Source organism: Marmota monax, unplaced genomic scaffold (genome assembly GCF_021218885.2).
Source record: "Marmota monax isolate L192 unplaced genomic scaffold, Marmota_monax_Labrador192_F-V1.1 WCK01_AAM20220418_F8-fsc00011, whole genome shotgun sequence".
Lineage (NCBI taxonomy): Eukaryota > Metazoa > Chordata > Mammalia > Rodentia > Sciuridae > Marmota > Marmota monax.
Genome location: NW_026693082.1, coordinates 7265024 through 7283674, shown reverse-complemented (window position 1 = coordinate 7283674; position 18651 = coordinate 7265024). Strand labels below are relative to the sequence as shown.

The following is an 18651-nucleotide window of genomic DNA, read 5'->3' as shown; positions in this document are numbered from 1 at the left end:
GTCATCTGTCACTACTTCAGCCATGTTTCATGGTGATTTCAGTACCTACAAGGTAATACTTCCCAAATCCTGGATTCCTAGTTCCCTGGTTTCTTCTTGAATGATCATGTCCCCTGTTTTCCATCACTAACTCATCCACTGGACATACCTCAGACTTCGGTATTTCTAGGACTCTCATCTCCTCCAGAATCTGAAGTGTCTTCTTCTTTAACCACCTCCTTTGACCTCTCCAGCTCCACCCTTCTGGACCCTAATTCAAACAATCCTCCAGCCCTCTGGGATTTATAATCCAGCTTTCTTACCCCATTCACTGTTCTGCATTTCCCTACGTCTCTTTTTTTCCTCTGTGTCACGCTGAATGCCTAAGGTCAATTATTAAAATCCTTCCCTTACAGATACCCACAAATTCTTTCTTTCTTCTCTTGTTCACCAAGCTGAACCATGACTGCTTAAATCCCATTTTCCAACTACTTCATGCCCACACCATTACAGTTGGACACGGCTGGAAAAAAAATGCATTCATGAACATTAATCTCCAGTGGGCATGGCAGTCACGGTGGCCGTGTCTAATCTAGTCACTCTCCCACTTTCTTAAATGATGACTTCATGCCTTTTCTCTTTTCAAACTTCTACCACCTCTTCCTCCATTCTGACTCTCAGCTGGCGACTCAGCTCCCCATTTTAGTGAGGAAACAGAAGCCGTCAGAACAGGTCTGCCACCAGTGTCCTCTTCTGTACCAACTTTTCCATACGCACCTGTACCTACACGCCTTACCCTTTCTTCCCATCTGTGCTCCTGGCTAAGGCTAATCTTACCACATAGCCACTGCACAGCTTCTGCACATGGTGATGAAACAGTGCTCTACAAGTGTCTTGTTTTTCTTCTATCATCAATTTTTACCTCCTTTACTGGACTTTATCAGTATGGTGTTAACACTTTCATCTGAAAAAACATTCTCTTGATCCGAAGTCCTATTCTAGCTCCTGCTCATATTTCTTCCATTAAAACAAAGTGCCCTTGCTATGCTTACACTGTCGATATTCCTCTCTTCCCTCTGTTCCCCTTCAGCCAGCCATTCACTCCTACTGCTCCACCACGGCTCCGATGTGGTGCTAAAGCCAGTGGCCAACTCTTAGTCCTCCCCTCACTGTCAGTGCTGCCAAAGAGCATCTGACAGACTTGATTCCTCTCATACCAGACAATTCCTTTTTGTCTCTTGGCTCTTAGGATCCCACGGTCTCCTCCGTGTTCCTACTACCCCTCTGGCTGCTTCTTCTGTTTCCTTTACTGGTTCCTTTATCTCCTCCACTTCTAAGCACCAAAGTGCTTGAATCAGGCTTTGGATCTCTTTTTTCTATCTACCCTCACACCCCAGTGGCCTCATTCTCATGGCTTTAAATGTCACTCGTATGCATCTTTATCCCAGACTATTTCCCTTAAGACTCCTATAAATCTATAAACTGTCAAACAGACACCTCTACTGAGATGCCTAATAATTTAATACTTAACTTCCAAAACTGAGCTCCTAAATTTCTCCACAAATGTGTTTTCTTGCAGTCCTTCCCTCTCAGTGAATGGCAATTCTACTTTTCTAGATGCTCAGACCTTCCCACACTGTCCCTCTACCTTCAAAATACTGCCAGGATCTAACTGCTTCTTGCCATGTCTAGAACTTTTGTCTGGTCCATCATCATCTCTCTCTTTTTAAAAAAATATTTTTGTAGTTGTAGGTGAACACAATATCTTTATTTTATTTATTTATTTTTATGTGGTGCTGAGGATCGAACCCAGTGCCTCGCATGTGCTAGGCGAGTGCTCTACCTAGATGAGCCACAACCTCAGGAACATCACATTATCCCAATAATCTCCAACTTGCTTCCCTGTTTGCACCCTCAGGCTCCTTACACTCTATCCCATATAACAAGATGTGTAAAGAAAGTCATGGCATGATTGACATGAACTTCAACGGCATGGCAACAATGTAACATATTGATTATAGCCAATGAAAAGCCCACAAGGCTGTAAAACACAATGACAAAACAAAACACATTAAAAATGGGCACACAGGGCTGGGCTTGTGGCTCAGCTGTAGAGCGCTCACCTAGCACATGCGAGGCACTGGGTTCGATCCTCAGCACCACATAAAAATAAATAAATAAAATAAAGATACTGTGTCCAACTACAACTAAAAAAAATATTTAAAAAAAATGAGCATACAAAGTTTGAATGTTTTCTCTGATTTGGGAAGATAGGCCAATTAATAAGGGGGAGAAAAGAAAGAAAGAGAGAAAGAAAAAGGTAGGGTGGATTTCATCAAAACAGAAGATCAATGGACTAGATGAAGGGGACTGTGTGGGAAGGAGAAGGTACGAGATAAGGGAAGAACCGACGGGACTTTCCAATGCATATACATGAACATACCACAGTGAATCTCACCATCATGTATATTTACAAAATACTAATAAAAAACCTATAAGTAAACAGCAGAAAGATTAGTAGAGTAGAGAGAAGGGAAGGAATAGTGAGAGGGAGAAGGGAAGAGAAACAGGAAATACTAGGGACTGAATTAGAGCAAATTATATTCCAAGTTTTATAATTATATTGAAATAAATCTAATGTTATGTATAACTAAGAAAAACCATTTTTTTTAAGGGCACAGAGCAAAAAGCAAAGAAAATAAAACTCAGAGAATGGAAGAAAACTTCCAAATTCTTCACAACTGATTCGAGCTGTAGAACTCAGTAAGAGTATATAGCCCATAAAATGTATGCTTGCGTATAAGATGATAAATAGCTCTGCAAGACGAAGACTGCAGGACAAAAGAAATAAACTGAGCACACTAATAGATCATCACCATGGGACAGATATATATATTATAAATAACCAGAACAAGACATACATATTGTATTGCAGGAAAAAAAATTAAGGACATAAAGGCTGATTATAATCCGGGTGAATAAAGATGGAAAGGACAAAAAGGGTAAAAGCAATGACATAAAAGCAAAAGTAAAAATAATCCAACACAGGGCTAACCGGTATTCCTGAAGTAGGGATCCTAAAAAAGAAATGCTCAAAACCCAGAAAATTTCCCAGGAATATATAAAACTCTGAACCTGCAGATTAAAAGAACATCTATGTTCCAAGAGAATGGTATACAGATACATAGCTTAGTTAAGATTTTGGAAACAAATCTTCTTTAGGTGTCCTGAAATAAAATCAGCCATTTAGAAAAATTCCTCATTTAGGGAAAAATCAGGCCAGTTCTAAACTTCCTTGACAAAACAAGGGAAGGGAAAAGCATGACCTCATAATATTACACAGGCTGAGTATCCCTTATCTGCAATGCTTGGGACCAGAAGTGTTTTGGATTTTAGCATATTTTCATAAACATAATAAGGCATCTTTGGGATGAGACCAGGTCTACACACAAAATTCACCGAAGTTTCTTGTATATCTTATGCATGTAGCCTGAAGGTAATGTTTTCTCCTTTTTTGTGGTACTGGAGATTGAATGCAAGAAGTGCTTTATCATTGAGCTATGTCCTTTTTATTTTAGCTTTTGAGATAAGGTCATACTAAGTTGCTCAGGCTAACCTCAAACTTGTGATTCTGCTTCAGTCTCCCAAGTAACTGGGATTTTAGGTGTGTTCCATCACGCTCGGCTGCCTTAAAGTAATTTTATATAGCATCTTTAATATGCCTACATTTGACTGCAACCCATCACCTGATGTCAGATGTGGAATTTTCTTTTCTTTCTTTCTTTTTTTTTTTTTTTTAAAGAGAGAAAGAGAGAGAGAGAGAGAGAGAATTTTTTAATATTTATTTTTTAGTTTTTCGGCAGACACAACATCTTTGTTTGTATGTGGTGCTAAGGATCGAACCCGGGCTGCACGTATGCCAGGCAAGCGCGCTACCACTTGAGCCACATCCCCAGCCCAGGTGTGGAATTTTCTACTTGGAGTATTATGTTGGTATTCAAAAAGTTTCAGATTTTGGAGCATTTTGTATTTTTGGATTAGGGATGCTCAACTATATATAGCTCAGATGCAATCTCAGAATTAAGGCAGTAGGTATGTATTTTGAAAGTGTGAGGACCTCATGGAACATGGTATATTTGAAGCCTTCTCAAACAAACGAACAAACAAAAAAAACCCCAGTAAACTTAATCCAAAGAACTGAGGAAGGGAGAAATCATGAGAGAAAAGTTGGTAAAAACAAAACAATAATAAAGAATGCCATGGAGGAAAATGGAGCAGAGGGGGTGCTTTTCTTTTAGGAATAGTGGTCAGGGAAGGGGTGCTGATCCATGACAAAGTTGCATGGACCACAGACTGAAAACGCCAAGACAGATGAGAGCACAGGCTCTGAGATGTAACAGCAAGGACAGTGCTACAACACTTGAGTGGAAGAAAGAGTTAGGACTGAGGCTGAGGTGCCTGGGACCTCATCAAGAAATGGAAGTAAGTCATCAAGAAATGGAAGGCTTCGTGGGTTGGGATTGTGGCTCAGTGGTATAGCACTCGCCTAGCACGCACAAGGCCCTGGGTTCGATCCTCAGTACCACATAAAAATAAAAAATATTTTGTCTAACTACAACTAAAAAATAAATATTAAAAAAAAAAAAAAATAGAAATGGAAGGCTTCCTGCCTAAGGAGGGACCGAAGCTGGGCCTGAGCAGGTGCAGTACTCAGGCAGACAAGGGAAGAACGTGCTGTGTCACATTTAAGAATAAAATAGAGATAAAGTTGGCTAAGATGCTGGGAAGCAGTAAAAGCTGAAGATGTTGGAGGTTTGAATGCTCTCCTAAGTGAGCAGATTATAATTATTTCATAGTAATTACTACTATCCTAAAAAACATTTCTTTAAAATAAGTTACACAGAATGGGATTACACTGTTACTTTGAAAATAATGTAGAATAACTTTTTCTTAAAAATCAGAGATTAAAGGATGACTATTTTCACATTGCTAGTTAGCAAATTTGTCAATTGGAAGATCCAACTAGTATTAGAAGATAAAGTTTAAAAGACAATGTTTTCCAAATGAATCAATAAAAAGCTACAATTACCTGTCTTTTTCACAACAGAAACCACAAATCCTATTAGGTCCACTTCAGAATAAGGTGGCTGGAAGTCTGGATCTAATAGTCTGTTGAAGTGAAGGGGCTCCCTTGGATGATAAACCTGGAATAAGACTTCATCAGAAGCCTACAGAAAACAAATATTCAGTATATGGAGATTCTCCAAAGTAATATGCATTTATCAAAATTGAAAGATAAAATGAAAGTTTTTTACCGGTAGTTGTTGGTATTGAGTTTTTTTTGTTGCTGATAACTGTATGTGAGCTCTTTCAGATTTACTTTTAGATTTTGATGTTGCAAGATGGTAGATTCTGTATCTCTTTCCCTCTGTTAACAGGGAATATAAGTCTGATGATGGACGCCAGATACTTAACATAGCTGTTTTGGGAAATATGAAGAAGACAAAAAGAGAAGAACTATTATTAAAATTCTTGTTTAAAAACAAATACAGACCAGGTGCAGTGGTGCACACCTGTAATCCCAGTGACTCAGGAGGCTGAGGTAGAAGGACTGCAAGGCACTAAGGACTTAGAAGGACCCTGTCTCAAAATAAAACATTAAAAAAAGGGCTAGGGATGTGGCTTACTGATTAAGCAACCCTGGGTTCAACTCCAGGTACTGAAAAAAAGAAAAGAAAAAACAAATACAAATAACAATAAAGATTTAAGGATTCTATTAATTAATTTGTGAGTGCTGACAGTCTATTTTGCTTCCCTAATATACATTAACTTTATACTTTATCTAGCATTTGTAATCATTTGTAAAAATGCCATTTTTTGACTTAACAAAACTGATATGAACCGAAAAAATACATACTAACCTGAACCTTTTTCTTTTTTCCTGTAGCTTACAATACGTAACTTCCATACAGCTGTAACATCCCTTGATAAACCTTGTTCCTCTTGTTCAGCAGATGCCATGGCCTTCCTGAATTCCAACTGTATCTGTGCTTGTTTCTTATCATTCAACATCTGTCTGTGATTATTCAAAGCTCTTAACTGCTCTTCACTGAAATAACCCTGTAACCATTTAAAATATTGAAATAAAAAAAGGCAAACAAAACAAAATCCTACTTACTATAATCAGATTGCTTTAAATGGGAATAACATGCAACAGATTAGAGTTCACTTTAAGAATATGGCTTAATGCACTGTTTATCACACAGTGTCTTCAGAGGCCTCAAACTGTTTACTAATCCTTGTGACAAATCTCCCTAGGGGTGGGGGAAATTCTCTAATTCTAAATGTATTCTAATCACACCCACCACTATCTGTGTCATAAATGGCTAACGTGATTTCTCACTATATTTGAGAAACGGATCTATGTGTAGTAAATGTACCAATTCATTTAATCCTCACAATAATCCTTCAATGTAGGTGCTATTATTGTTATTATGTTACAGTTGATGAAACTGAGGCACAGAAAGGAATAAATAACTTGCACAGGCCACATATTAAGAGGATGACTTAGGAATCTTTATTCATATCCCCTATAATTCAATTTCATCAGCTCTTTGGGATAGTAGATATAATCTGAAACAAACATTTACGACAAGCACTTTTATCTATGCCTTGACACATTTTCTCCACTAATTGTGGCCAATTCTTGTCTGTTGCTCCTTGGAATTTTATCCAGTCTAAGAAAAACAAATGAATAAAAAAATAAAATGGGAAATGGAATCTAGACATGTTCCCTATGAGATTGCTGCAGTCTTATACATCTTAATGTCCTAATCAATTCTGGGAAGGGAGACTATAAAATCTATGTATTCCAAAAACGTCTTCTATATACAAAGAGTCTAGTTTAAACATGAATTTAAAAAAAAAAATCCTATAATTTCAGAACATCTATGATATTCAACATTGCCACTGCAAACAAATTCTTTTAACAAGGCTATTTAGAAATTGATGGCTGTTTTCCCCTCTAAGAAGTTTATAATGGTGATTTTTATCTAATTCAAATCTGATATAATTAGATACACTCAGAGCTTTAGAGAGAACCTACTTTTATGCTTCCACTTGATAGAACACGAGAACAATGCCCTCAGAGACAAATCACTTGTCTAGCTACAAGTGGCTGAACTTAGACATTCAGCTCTCATTCTGTCCCCTTTAGTTCCTCCTTATAATATCTGTTAATTCTATAAAAGGAAACTAGACTAATAAGTGTTTTGTTAAATTCCGGGGATGGAATTAAAACTATGTTCAGGATGACTCAAAGAACACATAAACTTCAACAAATAAATCTTAAACACTGCAACTTGCAGCAAGTATCCCCTTGGACTTTAAAATGGGCTTCTCACAGAAGAGTCAAGTTGTAACATTTGAGACAGGAGAGAATTTTATTCAGAATAACACTGCTCATATTAGTGTCGGAATATTTATTTTGTAGTCCCACTATGTAATAAAGTTAAAAATAAATTTACCTCATTTATTAAGTCATAAAATAAATAAAATTAATCAATAAACAATAAACAATTAATCAATAAACAATTTCCCTAAATACTGCCCCTCCTCTCTACTTAGCAAAGTAATCCTAGAATCAGCATGAATTATTTTAGACATCTAGGTGTCTAAATCTAATTTAGGAGGTTGCTTATTTTAATATGTGAAATGGGCGTTCAAATAACAGTAACTAATAGCATATGAATACTAACTAAAGTGTGTGGAACTTTTAGATTAAATCATTTGATCCTAAAATTATGTATCTTATGACCATTTTATAGCTATTTTATCCCCAATTTTCTTAGCTAATAAATGGTAAAGCTGTGATTCTAAAACCTGTGCTGTTTTTAACACACTTTAATGCTTCTGGAAATCTCCTGTCCCAGTATCCTTAAGGTAGAAATTGATGAACAATCCTAAGTAGGCTCTGAGAAACCAAGAACATGGAAACAAAGACGCTGCACTGAAGATTTTTTAATCTTAAAATAAACAAGTTTGGGGGCTGGGGTTGTGGCTCAGAGGTAGAATGCTCGCCTAGAATGTGTGAGGAGGCCCTGGGTTCAATCCTCAGCACCATATAAAAATAAATAAATAAAATAAAAGTATTGTGGGGCTGAGGTTGTGGCTCAGAAATAGAGTGCTTGCCTAGTGTGCATGAGGCACTGGGTTTGATCCTCAGCATAAAAATAAAATAAAGATATTGTATTCACCTATAAATAAAAAGTTAAAATAAATAAATAAATAAAGGTATTGTATCCAACTACAACTAAAATAAAATAAACAAGTTTTGCTATATTTTAAACCATGTTTAATTAACACATGAAATACATGAACTTGGGGCTGGAGTTGTAGCTCAGTGGTGGAGCACTTACCTAGCATGAGTGAGGCATGGGTTCGATCCTCAGCACCACATAAAATAAGTAAATAAAATAAAGGTATTTGCATTGCTAGTGGAACTGTAAATTGGTGCAGCCAATATGGAAAGCAATATGGAGATTGCTTGGAAAACTCAGAATGGAACCACTTTTTGACCCAGCTACCCCACTCCTCAGTCTAAACCTAAAGGACTTAAAAACAGCTACTACAGGGACATAGCCACATCAATGTTTAGTGCAGCACAATTCACAATAGCTAAACTATGGAAACAACCTAGATGCCCTTCAGTAGATGAATGGATAAAGACAACGTGGTATATACACCCAATGGAATATAACTCAGTAATAAAAAAGAATAAAATCATGGCATTTGCAGGTAAACGGATGGAGTTGGAGAATATAATGCTAAGTGAAGTAAGCCAATTCCAAAAACCAAATACCTAATGTTTTCTCTGATATGAGGCGGCTGATTCATAGTGGGGTTGAGAGGGAAGCATGGGAGGAATAGACGAATTCTAGATAGGGCAAAGGGGAGGGAGGGGAAGGCAGGGGGAGGGATATAAAAAGGATGGTGGAAAGAGATGGACATCATTACCCTAAGTACATGTATGAAGACATGAATGGTGAGAGTATATAACCAGAGATATGAAAAATCATGCTCTATACATGTAATATGAATTGTAATATATTCTGTTGTCATATATAACAAATTAGAATAAAAAATTTAAAAAAAAAGGTATTTTTCCATCTACAACTAAAAATAGTAAAAAAAAAAAAAAAGAAAAGAAAAGAAAAAAAGAAAGAAAAAGAAATACATGTACTTCCCCAATCCCCATCTGATACACAGAACCAAAAAACCCATCACACTGGCTTGGTGCATCACTCAAGATGCCAGAAGTGTTCTCATTCCCTTTGAAAGATGTAGCATTTTGATGTTTTGTTTCCCATAAAAGCCAGAAAGTCAATGTAGCTTCCCACATTCCAGGGTGGGGATCAAGGCTCATCATCTGCCTCTTACTGGCTCACCTCAAGGTAGTCTGGGTCTGGTGCATTCTTTACTGCTTCATAAAGATCTGCCCCATCCTGCAGAGCATGGACTTGCTGTCTTGTTAGTGCACGTGATGGTACACACTGTTTTGCTGTGTGTTCTAAGGGAAAAAAAGCATTACTAATGAGTTAAACCAAAAATTTAAGAACAGTGCAAAGTAGAGAACCAAGGGGGAAAAAAAAAAAACACCCGAAGAAGGGAGATTAAAAAAGAATTAAAAAACACTAATCTGCTAAAAGTTTTCTTGGAAAATTTAAAACTGGCATACTCATGGTTAAAAAAAATAGTCACACATAAGAGTTTACTCAATTTATAAATTAAGAAAATGAGGGGCAGAGATTGTGGCTCAGTGGTAGAGTGTTCGCCTAGCACGCGCGGGGTCCCTGCGTTCGATCCTCAGCACCACATAAGAATAAATAAATGAAATAAAGGTATTGTGTCCAACTACAGCTAAAAAATAAATCTTACCAAAAAAAAGGTTTGTTATTGATTCTCTATTCATGAAAATAGTATGAGCTGTTATAATTTTAAGCAAATAAAATATTGGGAGTCCAATTTTTCTGTAGACTTATATATAATATGAAGTTAAATAAAATATAAAATCAAAAGGAAATTATAAAACTGTTAGCAACAAAAAGATACATTAGAAAAAGTAAATTTATGTGGTTCAAACATTAAAAACATAATTTTTCTTATTAAAATTGATGCCACAAGGATAACAAATTCTTGTTCCAGGAATACATGAAAACTGACCACTCCAAAGACAAAAATATAAAGTCATATAATGTAGATAAAGACACTAAGGAAGAAGAGTAACAGCTTAGGGGAAAAAATGATCTACTGGTTTTCTCCTTTTGCTCTTTTTTCTCTAATACCACAAAAGAATGCTCTAGATATCTTCACCCTGAATCTTAAAAAAAAAAAAAAAAAAAAAAAAAAAAGTATATATTTATTAATTTATATTTAGTTGTAGATGGACATAATACCTTTACTTTTATTTCTTTTTTATGTGGTGCTGAGGATCAAACCCAGTGCCTCACATGTGCTAGGCAAGCGCTCTACCATTCAGCCCCAGCCCCAGCCCCAGCCCTCACCCTGAATCTTACTAGGAATTTTACTTAAGGGCCCTGAAAAAAGGCTGAGAACATCATCTTTTACTGCCTGAGATAATTACGAGCATCTAAAAGGTCAGTGTTTTGGAAATAAACAATGATAATTTGAGAAAAGTTCAATGTTCATTTGTGCATCTGTATAATATTAAAAAAAATTCAGACTCAAATATTAAATTAAAAGCCCTTAAATTTTTCATATGAAAAATAATAATTTGGATTATATAACACACTTTACCTTCATGTTCTTCGAATTCTGCTTGCACTTTGGCAAACAAGGTTTCTAGTTTCTTTTGGTGAGCCTCTGCATGTCTTGCTGCTTCCTTTTCTTCTTCTCTTTCATTGCGAAATATGTACAATCCAGAAGATGTCTTCTCCATCCACTGCATAATGTATTATATTAAAACAACAACAACATCAAAAACAGCTGGTAGGGAGCATTCAAATTAATTGTCTCAAAAGAAAGAAAACACACTGTAAGCTTCAAGAATGTATCATACCTGCATAGGGTATACTCTTTGAACAACAACATCAACACAACCCACATTTCCTCCGTCGCTGAACAATGATGACAAGGGCAGAGGGAAAGGTCTAGGATCAGGAAAGAACCCGAGTTTGGTGTACCAGCAAGCAGGCCGAGTACTATTAGCTGAAATCTGGACAAATTAACAAACAAACTGATTTAGAAGTTAATACATACTCAACTCTATTCCAAACTTTCTAAGAGTTTTCATTCTATTAGGGCTGCTTTTAAAATATTCACTTTGAAATGTCTTAAGAAGGTTAGTAAAGAAGTAAGTAGAAAAATGAAAAGTGTACAGCTGGGCCTGGTGGCACATGCCTGTAATCCCAGCAACTCTGGAGGCTGAGGCAGGAGGACTGTGGATTCAAAGCCATCTTCAGCAACAGCGAGGTGCTAAGCAACTCAGTGAGACCCTGTCTCTAAATAAAATACAAAATAGGACTGGGGATGTGGCTCAGTGGTCGAGTGTCCTTGAGTTCAATCTCTGGTATTCCCTAGCCCCCCAAAAAGGAAAACTGAAAAGTGTACAAGTGAAAATATTCTCAAAATATAGTACTTCTTATAAACATTTCTATTATATCAAACATTGGTGTTAAATGTTTGTATTAGATAGTAGATCAAAGGATCTTCAATTTAAATATTGTTATGGCTTGAATCTGGAATGTCTCCTGAAAAGTTTGTGTTTTGAAAGTTAAAATTCCCAATGTGGCAAGGTTGGGCTTTTAGGCATGATTAACACTCTGACCTCATCAGTGGCTTAATCCACTGATAACTGAATGGACTGGTGGATGGTAACTGTAGGGAGGTGGGGCATGGCTAAAGGAAGTAGGTCACTGGAGTATGGCCTTGGACTACATCTGTCCTTGGCCCCTTGCTCAGTTCTCTCTCTCTTTGCTTCCCAGTTGTCATGAGCTAAGCAGCCTTCATCTGCCATACCCTTCCACCACGTTATTCTGCCTTACCTTAGGCCCAGAGCAATGAGGTTGGCTAACCATGTCCTGAACCTCTGAAACCGTGAGAATAAACTTTTCCTCCTCTAACCTGTTTCTGTCAGGTATTTTGGTCAAAATGACAAAAACTAACACAAACATGGTGGAAAACTCATTAGGACAAATAGAATGAGAAAGAGCAACAGATGTGACATCATCAAAATTTTGGAAGCTAAAAATTTGTTGGATGAGTAAATGACAAAGCAGCCCGAGAATGATCATGGATAATAAAAACTGCAAATATTCAGAGAGCATTTACTATGGTGGCCAGCATGATGTTAACTACTTTACAACTATTAACATTTAATGTTTATAATAGTCCTTAGATTTATTCCCATTTTACAGTTGATAACTTGACCAAGATTACTCAGCCATCAAATTTGTCATAAGAAGCCAATAAGACACAAATAATTAAAGAAAACACTAAAAAATTGGAGCTGACAGGTACCCTGAAGGCAGGTACATAAAGTAGGGCAGAAAATAGAAAGAGTGGTTGAAATTTTGTACAAAGATCATTAAGACCCCAGATTTCCTCTCCTATTCCAAGCAGCCAGGTGGCTGTCCCTTATCCCATTAAAATAGAACCCAGGGGACTCCACTTCTGGGGAGGCTAAACCACATGTATCCCATACTCTGAACACTGGGTAGATGCAATGAGGGTAGGGGAGAGATGTTATCATAGTAAATACAGAACTGAAGTGAAAATCCTCATGGTGACAATGAGTCTCCTATTGTTTCTTTACTCTGCTCACCTCTTGGTATAGTCACTGGTATTTGAGGATCTTCTAACTAAAAACCCAAATCCCCACCTCTTTGCCCTATAAGCTGACAAGTCCTTCCCTGAAAGTGATCGCCAGTCAAGGAAGTCTACAATCTGAAAGACCCAAACAAAAAGAAAAAGAGGTTCTCACAAAAAAATGCAGGAAGCAGGAAAGACAAAATGAAAATAAAACATTATGCAATTGCTTCAGAAAGATAAGATATTGTACCTATAAAACAACAGCCAAATGTAGCAAGAACAAAAAACATTTAGGGAATGATAAAGTCTCCTGAAATAAAAAATTATGCTGGTAGAAACAAATTCACTTTAGTGATTAGAAGAAAAAATTAAGAACTATTTTAGAAAAGAAGTGGGAAAGAGACAACAATAACAAAATAGTGAGAAAAGACTGGAAAATTATAGGACTAATCCAAGCAGTCTAGTGCCCTAATATTAGGAAACCGAGAAAAAATAAGAAAATTATAAAAGAATCACTTTAAGAAAATTTCCCACAACTTAGTAAAATACATTGTTCCTAGATTGGATACACAATACCCACAATTTAAAAAAAAGAAAGAAAAAGACACTGAAGTAGAATACTGTGAAATTTTAGAATAGTGGAGGAAAAAAAAATCTTAAATCAGACCACAAAATGAAGGATTAAGAATAAAAATAGCAATAAGCTTAGTAATAAGCTACACTAGTGGTAAAAACTATATTAGAAGAAGTTAATAAAGAAATGTCCTCCAAAATTTTGAAGGAATGATTTACTTATTTATTTTTGTTCTGAGGATTGAACCCAGGGATGGCTATATCCTCAGAGCTTTTTATTTTGTATTTTGAGACAGGGTTTCACTAAGGGCCTTGCTAATTTGCTGAGGCAGGTTGTAGGGATTACATGTACATAACCATCAAGCCCGGCTTGGAGGAATAATTTCAACCTAGATTTTTATATTCAGTTGACCGTACAATAAGATTTCAAAAAACTTCAAGTTCACTTTCTCTATAAGATTAGAAGTTGTAGGCCCTTAGAACCAGGGAATAAGTCTAGAAAGATGACACAGAATCCAGGAAATAGGGTTTCTAGCATGCACACATATACACACACAATAAAGAGTAAGATGTCAGTGGTAAGGATGTAGAAAAGTAAAAAACAAAGAAGACATGTAATAACTCCAGGGAAAGCAGTAAATGATAAAGAAAGGATATAGTATATATGTACTATGTTGCAGAAAATATTTTCATAGTTATTATAATGTAAACACCGAGTATAAACTTCACTAAAAATTATGCCACACTGGTATGGGGATATGGGGGAAGAGAAATATGTGGTGGTGTGGTGTAAGAGACCTAAATCTTCATCTTCTACAGCAGGAAGTTATTAGTTAATGTATAAACTGAAGGGGAAAAGACATGGCAGTATAAACAAAAGAAATAGCCACGTGATTGTTAATGGTCACTTCTGAAGCACAAAGAGGAGATGTGCTAGGGATAGCTTTTGTTTTGGTCATAAGCCTTATATTATGTGACTTTCCGAACTATGCACACACACAGATTTAATAATAACAAATAACAAACAAGAAGATGAAAACCATCACAACTTTGATATTCTAAGCAACAAACCAGAAGCCTGTTTTCGCTTGATGAAAGGCCAAATAAAATCTCTTTACCTTAAAAATGTTTAATTTATGAAATTCTCCCCTGAATTAGAGATGCAGCATACAACTGAAGTAAATTTTCTACAAGGTTACCATGTCATTGAATCTGTATGTGCAACATCATCAGTAACTTTTAATGGCAATACTGCTACTATTCAACATGACAATATCCTGTTGTATGGTTTCAAATACACACAGAGACCAGAGGTATTTTATTACTACACATTTGAGAAGCACTAAAACCTAATTCTCTAATCACACTGGAAAGGGGATCTGATCAAGTAATCAAGCAGAAACAAAGCTATGAGAAGACGGCAGTAAAGGATATAGGTATTGAAACCAAATTCTAGTACAAATTGACTTTCTCTTTAATTGGAACAATATTTAGCTCAAGAAATATCTCTGGCTCTTCCCAAAATGACACAAATTGTCTAAATAATCTGCCTCTTACATTGTCAGAACGTTTTCAAGAAATATAGCAATTTTACTAACATAAGTAAATTTAAAAATTTAAGTATAAGACCTCTCTTGAATTTAAATGAGTCAGCGGCTTGATTCTTATCCAGTGTGCATTAATTTAATTTACCTTTAACATAAGAGATTCTGGGGCTTCAAGAGGTGTACAGGCATCAGGAGAGCCCACCAAATCTGCTCCATGAATAACGATCTTCTGACCTACAGCCAGTCTCCCATTCTTTAAGAGCGCTAAGAGAGGAGGGTCCAACAGGGCCTTGACAGCATACCATCCATCTGTAAGTTCAATAATGGCCACTTTCTTGGCATCTACACCATTAGTTTTACTGCTAGAAGTTTCAGATATGTCAGTGATGGATGAAATGATGTCAGAAACACAGAGGACTAGTGTTTTTGCAGCTGTATCATCCCTTTCCAGGATCTTTTTTATAGCAGATCTTCTGCTTCTATCAATTTCCACATCATATCTAAAAATGAAAAGAAAATGCCTGTTTTAGGAATTGCACCATAAACAAAGTCACTGAGTAATTGAGAATAAAATTAATTTAGCAGCTGGGTACACTGGCAAACACCTGTAAACCCAGGGCTTGGGAGGCTGCGGCAGGAGTATTTAGAATGCAAAGTCAGCTTAGCAACAGTGAGGCACTAAGCAACTCAATGAGAACAAAAATAAAATACAAAAAAGGGCTGGGGATGTGGCTCAGTGGTCAAGTGCCCCTGAGTACAGTCCCTGGTACCCTACACCCCGCCCCCTGCCCCAATTAATTTGGCAAAGAAATACTGAGAAATACTTGAAAAACTTTTAGGTAGAAAATACATTTTTATATTGTTAAAATATGAAAACTAAAATTTAAAAATACAAAAATGCTTTATTATTAATATCTGTATAATTGATCAGATTAGTAAGTCATATTCTTCTCATATGCCAAGTAGTTGAAGAGAAAGTTGGGGGAAGAGAAAAACCAGAGGTAATAAATGAATGTATGACCTCTCTAAGTGGTCTGGGCAATAACTAGAGAACAACTCTATACAACATGAAGCAGGGTAGGATGGGAACTGGCTCAGGTACCATCTTTGACACAGAAGTCACAGACTGAGCAAATACCTGAATTATACCACAGTTTAAGATTACTTAATATAATACTTTAAACTTGCCTGTATTTTAGTTGAAGAAGAACCCTTTCTGGATTTAGGCATCTATTAGCAAATTCCTTAGGAAAAGCAAATTCCATAGCTGCCAGTTTCCATATAATCCATCTGTAGTGATTATAGACCCAAACTCTAGAAATAAGTTTTGGGTCAACACCTGGGGTGTCACACAAAGCCCTGAACAAATAAATGCATAATAATATAATAACAAACATATAGGTTGATGATATTATGTTAAACAATTATAATTATTCTTTATACATAAAACTATATTGTACATGATTCAAAAGGTTTTACAAGTGACCATATGATCTATAAGTAATAAAATTTTAGAAAATCATTTAGCACTTATCAAAATAGCATACTAATAAAAACTCCACTTAACAGAACAGTCAATACAATGCTTTCAACTCATGTAGAGTTGTTGCTGGAAAATTAAGTTGCTAATTTAAAATAATTATATTTTAGACTACTGTTCTATTAAAGAGAATGTTTTTAAGCCAGGAATGGTGGAGCATGCCTGTACTCCCAGCAACATGGGAGGCTGAGGCAGGAGGATCATAGGTTCAAAGTTAGACTCAGCAACTTAGTGAGGCCATGAGCAACTTAGTGAGATCCTGACTCAAAAAATGAAAAAGAGCTGGGATGTGGCTCAGTGGTTAAGTGTCCCTGGGTTCAATCCCCAGGACCACAAAAAGGGAATGCTTTTAAAATCACACCCAGGAAAACTCTTCCCTAGTTCTGGTGCTTCCTTGGCAGCATTCCCTCTCTTCTCAAATCTCTAACTGCTTCTATTGTCTTGTACTCTCTCTGAGCCCTAAGACAACAGAAGTACTCAAAAGAGGACTTCCACAGCCTCCCTCTTCACACCTACTCACCACAGCCCCTGTGTCCTTATCCGCTACCTTCTGCCATTGGTGCACCAGCTCCCACCCTCTGTTGCTCCATCCTTCACCTAAGAAATGACTCCTCCTGCACCATCAATTTCTTCCCTCTCTGCTGAATGACATGCATCAGCATAAAACAGTTTTATTCTCTAACACCTATCCAGCTTTATCCATTTTCAGAGTATTCATCACCTTCCAACATAGAAATTACTGGCTATTTTTAAAACTTTCTGTTCTTTCCACCCCAGTAGAATGCATGACTCATTAAAGCAACTACCTTTTTTGTTTTTTTTTTTTTTTTGCTTTGTGATGCCTAGTGTCCAGAATAATACCTGGCACATAGTGGATGCACAATAAATATTCACTGAATGATCCAGAGACAACCCATAGGTGACTCAACACTATGAACCCTGACCACTTGACTACAGAATAATCACTCAAGCTCCATGCTATGCATTCTCTGTAGTACAAGAAAATACAATGGTTTTACTATACTTCTCCTACTACAATCTACAGCAGATGTTAGTTATCTAAGATGCATGCATGATGTAAATAGGGCTCCTATTTTAAACTACTCCAAAAAAGTAAAAAATATCTTCAGGAAAAAATATTTAAGATTATTAATTTTGGAAGGATGCAGAGTTTTTAAAAATAAGGGTTCTAGAGAAAGAATTCCCATCTCTTGCGCTTGGTGTGAGGTGATACATCTTAATGGCAAAAATTTTTAAATTATGTTTGTGTAAACATTAGACTCAAAAGTAGTTATATAGTTCCTAAATTATTGATGTTTTAGAGCTTTGAGATTTTCTTGTTATTTGGTATTACTGATATTTAAATATTTCTGTGTAACTTTTAGTATTTATATTTTGTACTTATTAAAATATATAATAAAAAAGAATATGACATAAATGTGTATGTGTGTGGGTCCCTCATAAGTCTAATTCAAATTTAACTTATCCACTTTTATTTTGTAAATGCACAAGAAAAAGTCAATTTAAGAAACCAAATTCATTAAATCCCAGGACAAATCATGTTCATTTTTCATAAGATTTTAACGGAATGCTTACTGAATCACAATACACTTAAAATGATTCAATGTATAAAATATTTATTTCTAGTGAACTTTATAGGAATTATAGTATATATTAAAGCTAACAAAATCTTTTTGCATACAGTACCTATAAAATTCTTCTTTTCCAGTCTTTCCATCATTGGAGGGTATGAGCCATCCACCATCAGCCAACTGGACTCCCTTTCCAGCCCATAAATCTTCCTTACTAAAATAATCCTGAGTGTGAAACTGAAAAGACCCTGCATTTTTGCTGTTAATCTTTATGCAATGTTTAGAAACACCATACATATAGAGCTGCACAAAATAAACAGAAAAATTTGATGACAAATAAAAGAAAATAAACATTTCATAGTATAAAAATAATTGTAATAAGTCAAAACTGAATTTGCCAAGAATTTTTCATTTAAATATTAAACTATTCAGTATAAAAATATTTAACTGTGCTGGGGGTACAGCACAGTGGTAGACTATGTGCTTAGCATGCACAAAGCCCTGGGTTTGATTCTCACCACCATTTACACACATACATCAAGACAAAAACAAAAAGACAACAAAAATAAATAAATAAACTTCTTAGCTAGAA

At 36.1% G+C, this 18651-nt stretch overlaps 1 protein-coding gene across 2 annotated transcripts in view; it reads right to left on the bottom strand.

The window, feature by feature from the left end:
• Nucleotides 1-18651, bottom strand: part of Brca2 (BRCA2 DNA repair associated) — a 77427-nt gene that overhangs the window by 13819 nt on the left and 44957 nt on the right. For both annotated transcript variants that reach the window (XM_046454254.2, XM_058582516.1), the window contains exons 16-24: nucleotides 18175-18362; nucleotides 16116-16286; nucleotides 15073-15427; nucleotides 11057-11212; nucleotides 10795-10939; nucleotides 9426-9547; nucleotides 5901-6099; nucleotides 5295-5458; nucleotides 5069-5207 (exon numbers count right to left, since the gene is read on the bottom strand). In XM_046454254.2, the coding sequence (XP_046310210.1) occupies nucleotides 5069-5207; nucleotides 5295-5458; nucleotides 5901-6099; nucleotides 9426-9547; nucleotides 10795-10939; nucleotides 11057-11212; nucleotides 15073-15427; nucleotides 16116-16286; nucleotides 18175-18362 (1639 nt within the window). The remainder of the gene's footprint in view (nucleotides 1-5068; nucleotides 5208-5294; nucleotides 5459-5900; nucleotides 6100-9425; nucleotides 9548-10794; nucleotides 10940-11056; nucleotides 11213-15072; nucleotides 15428-16115; nucleotides 16287-18174; nucleotides 18363-18651) is intronic.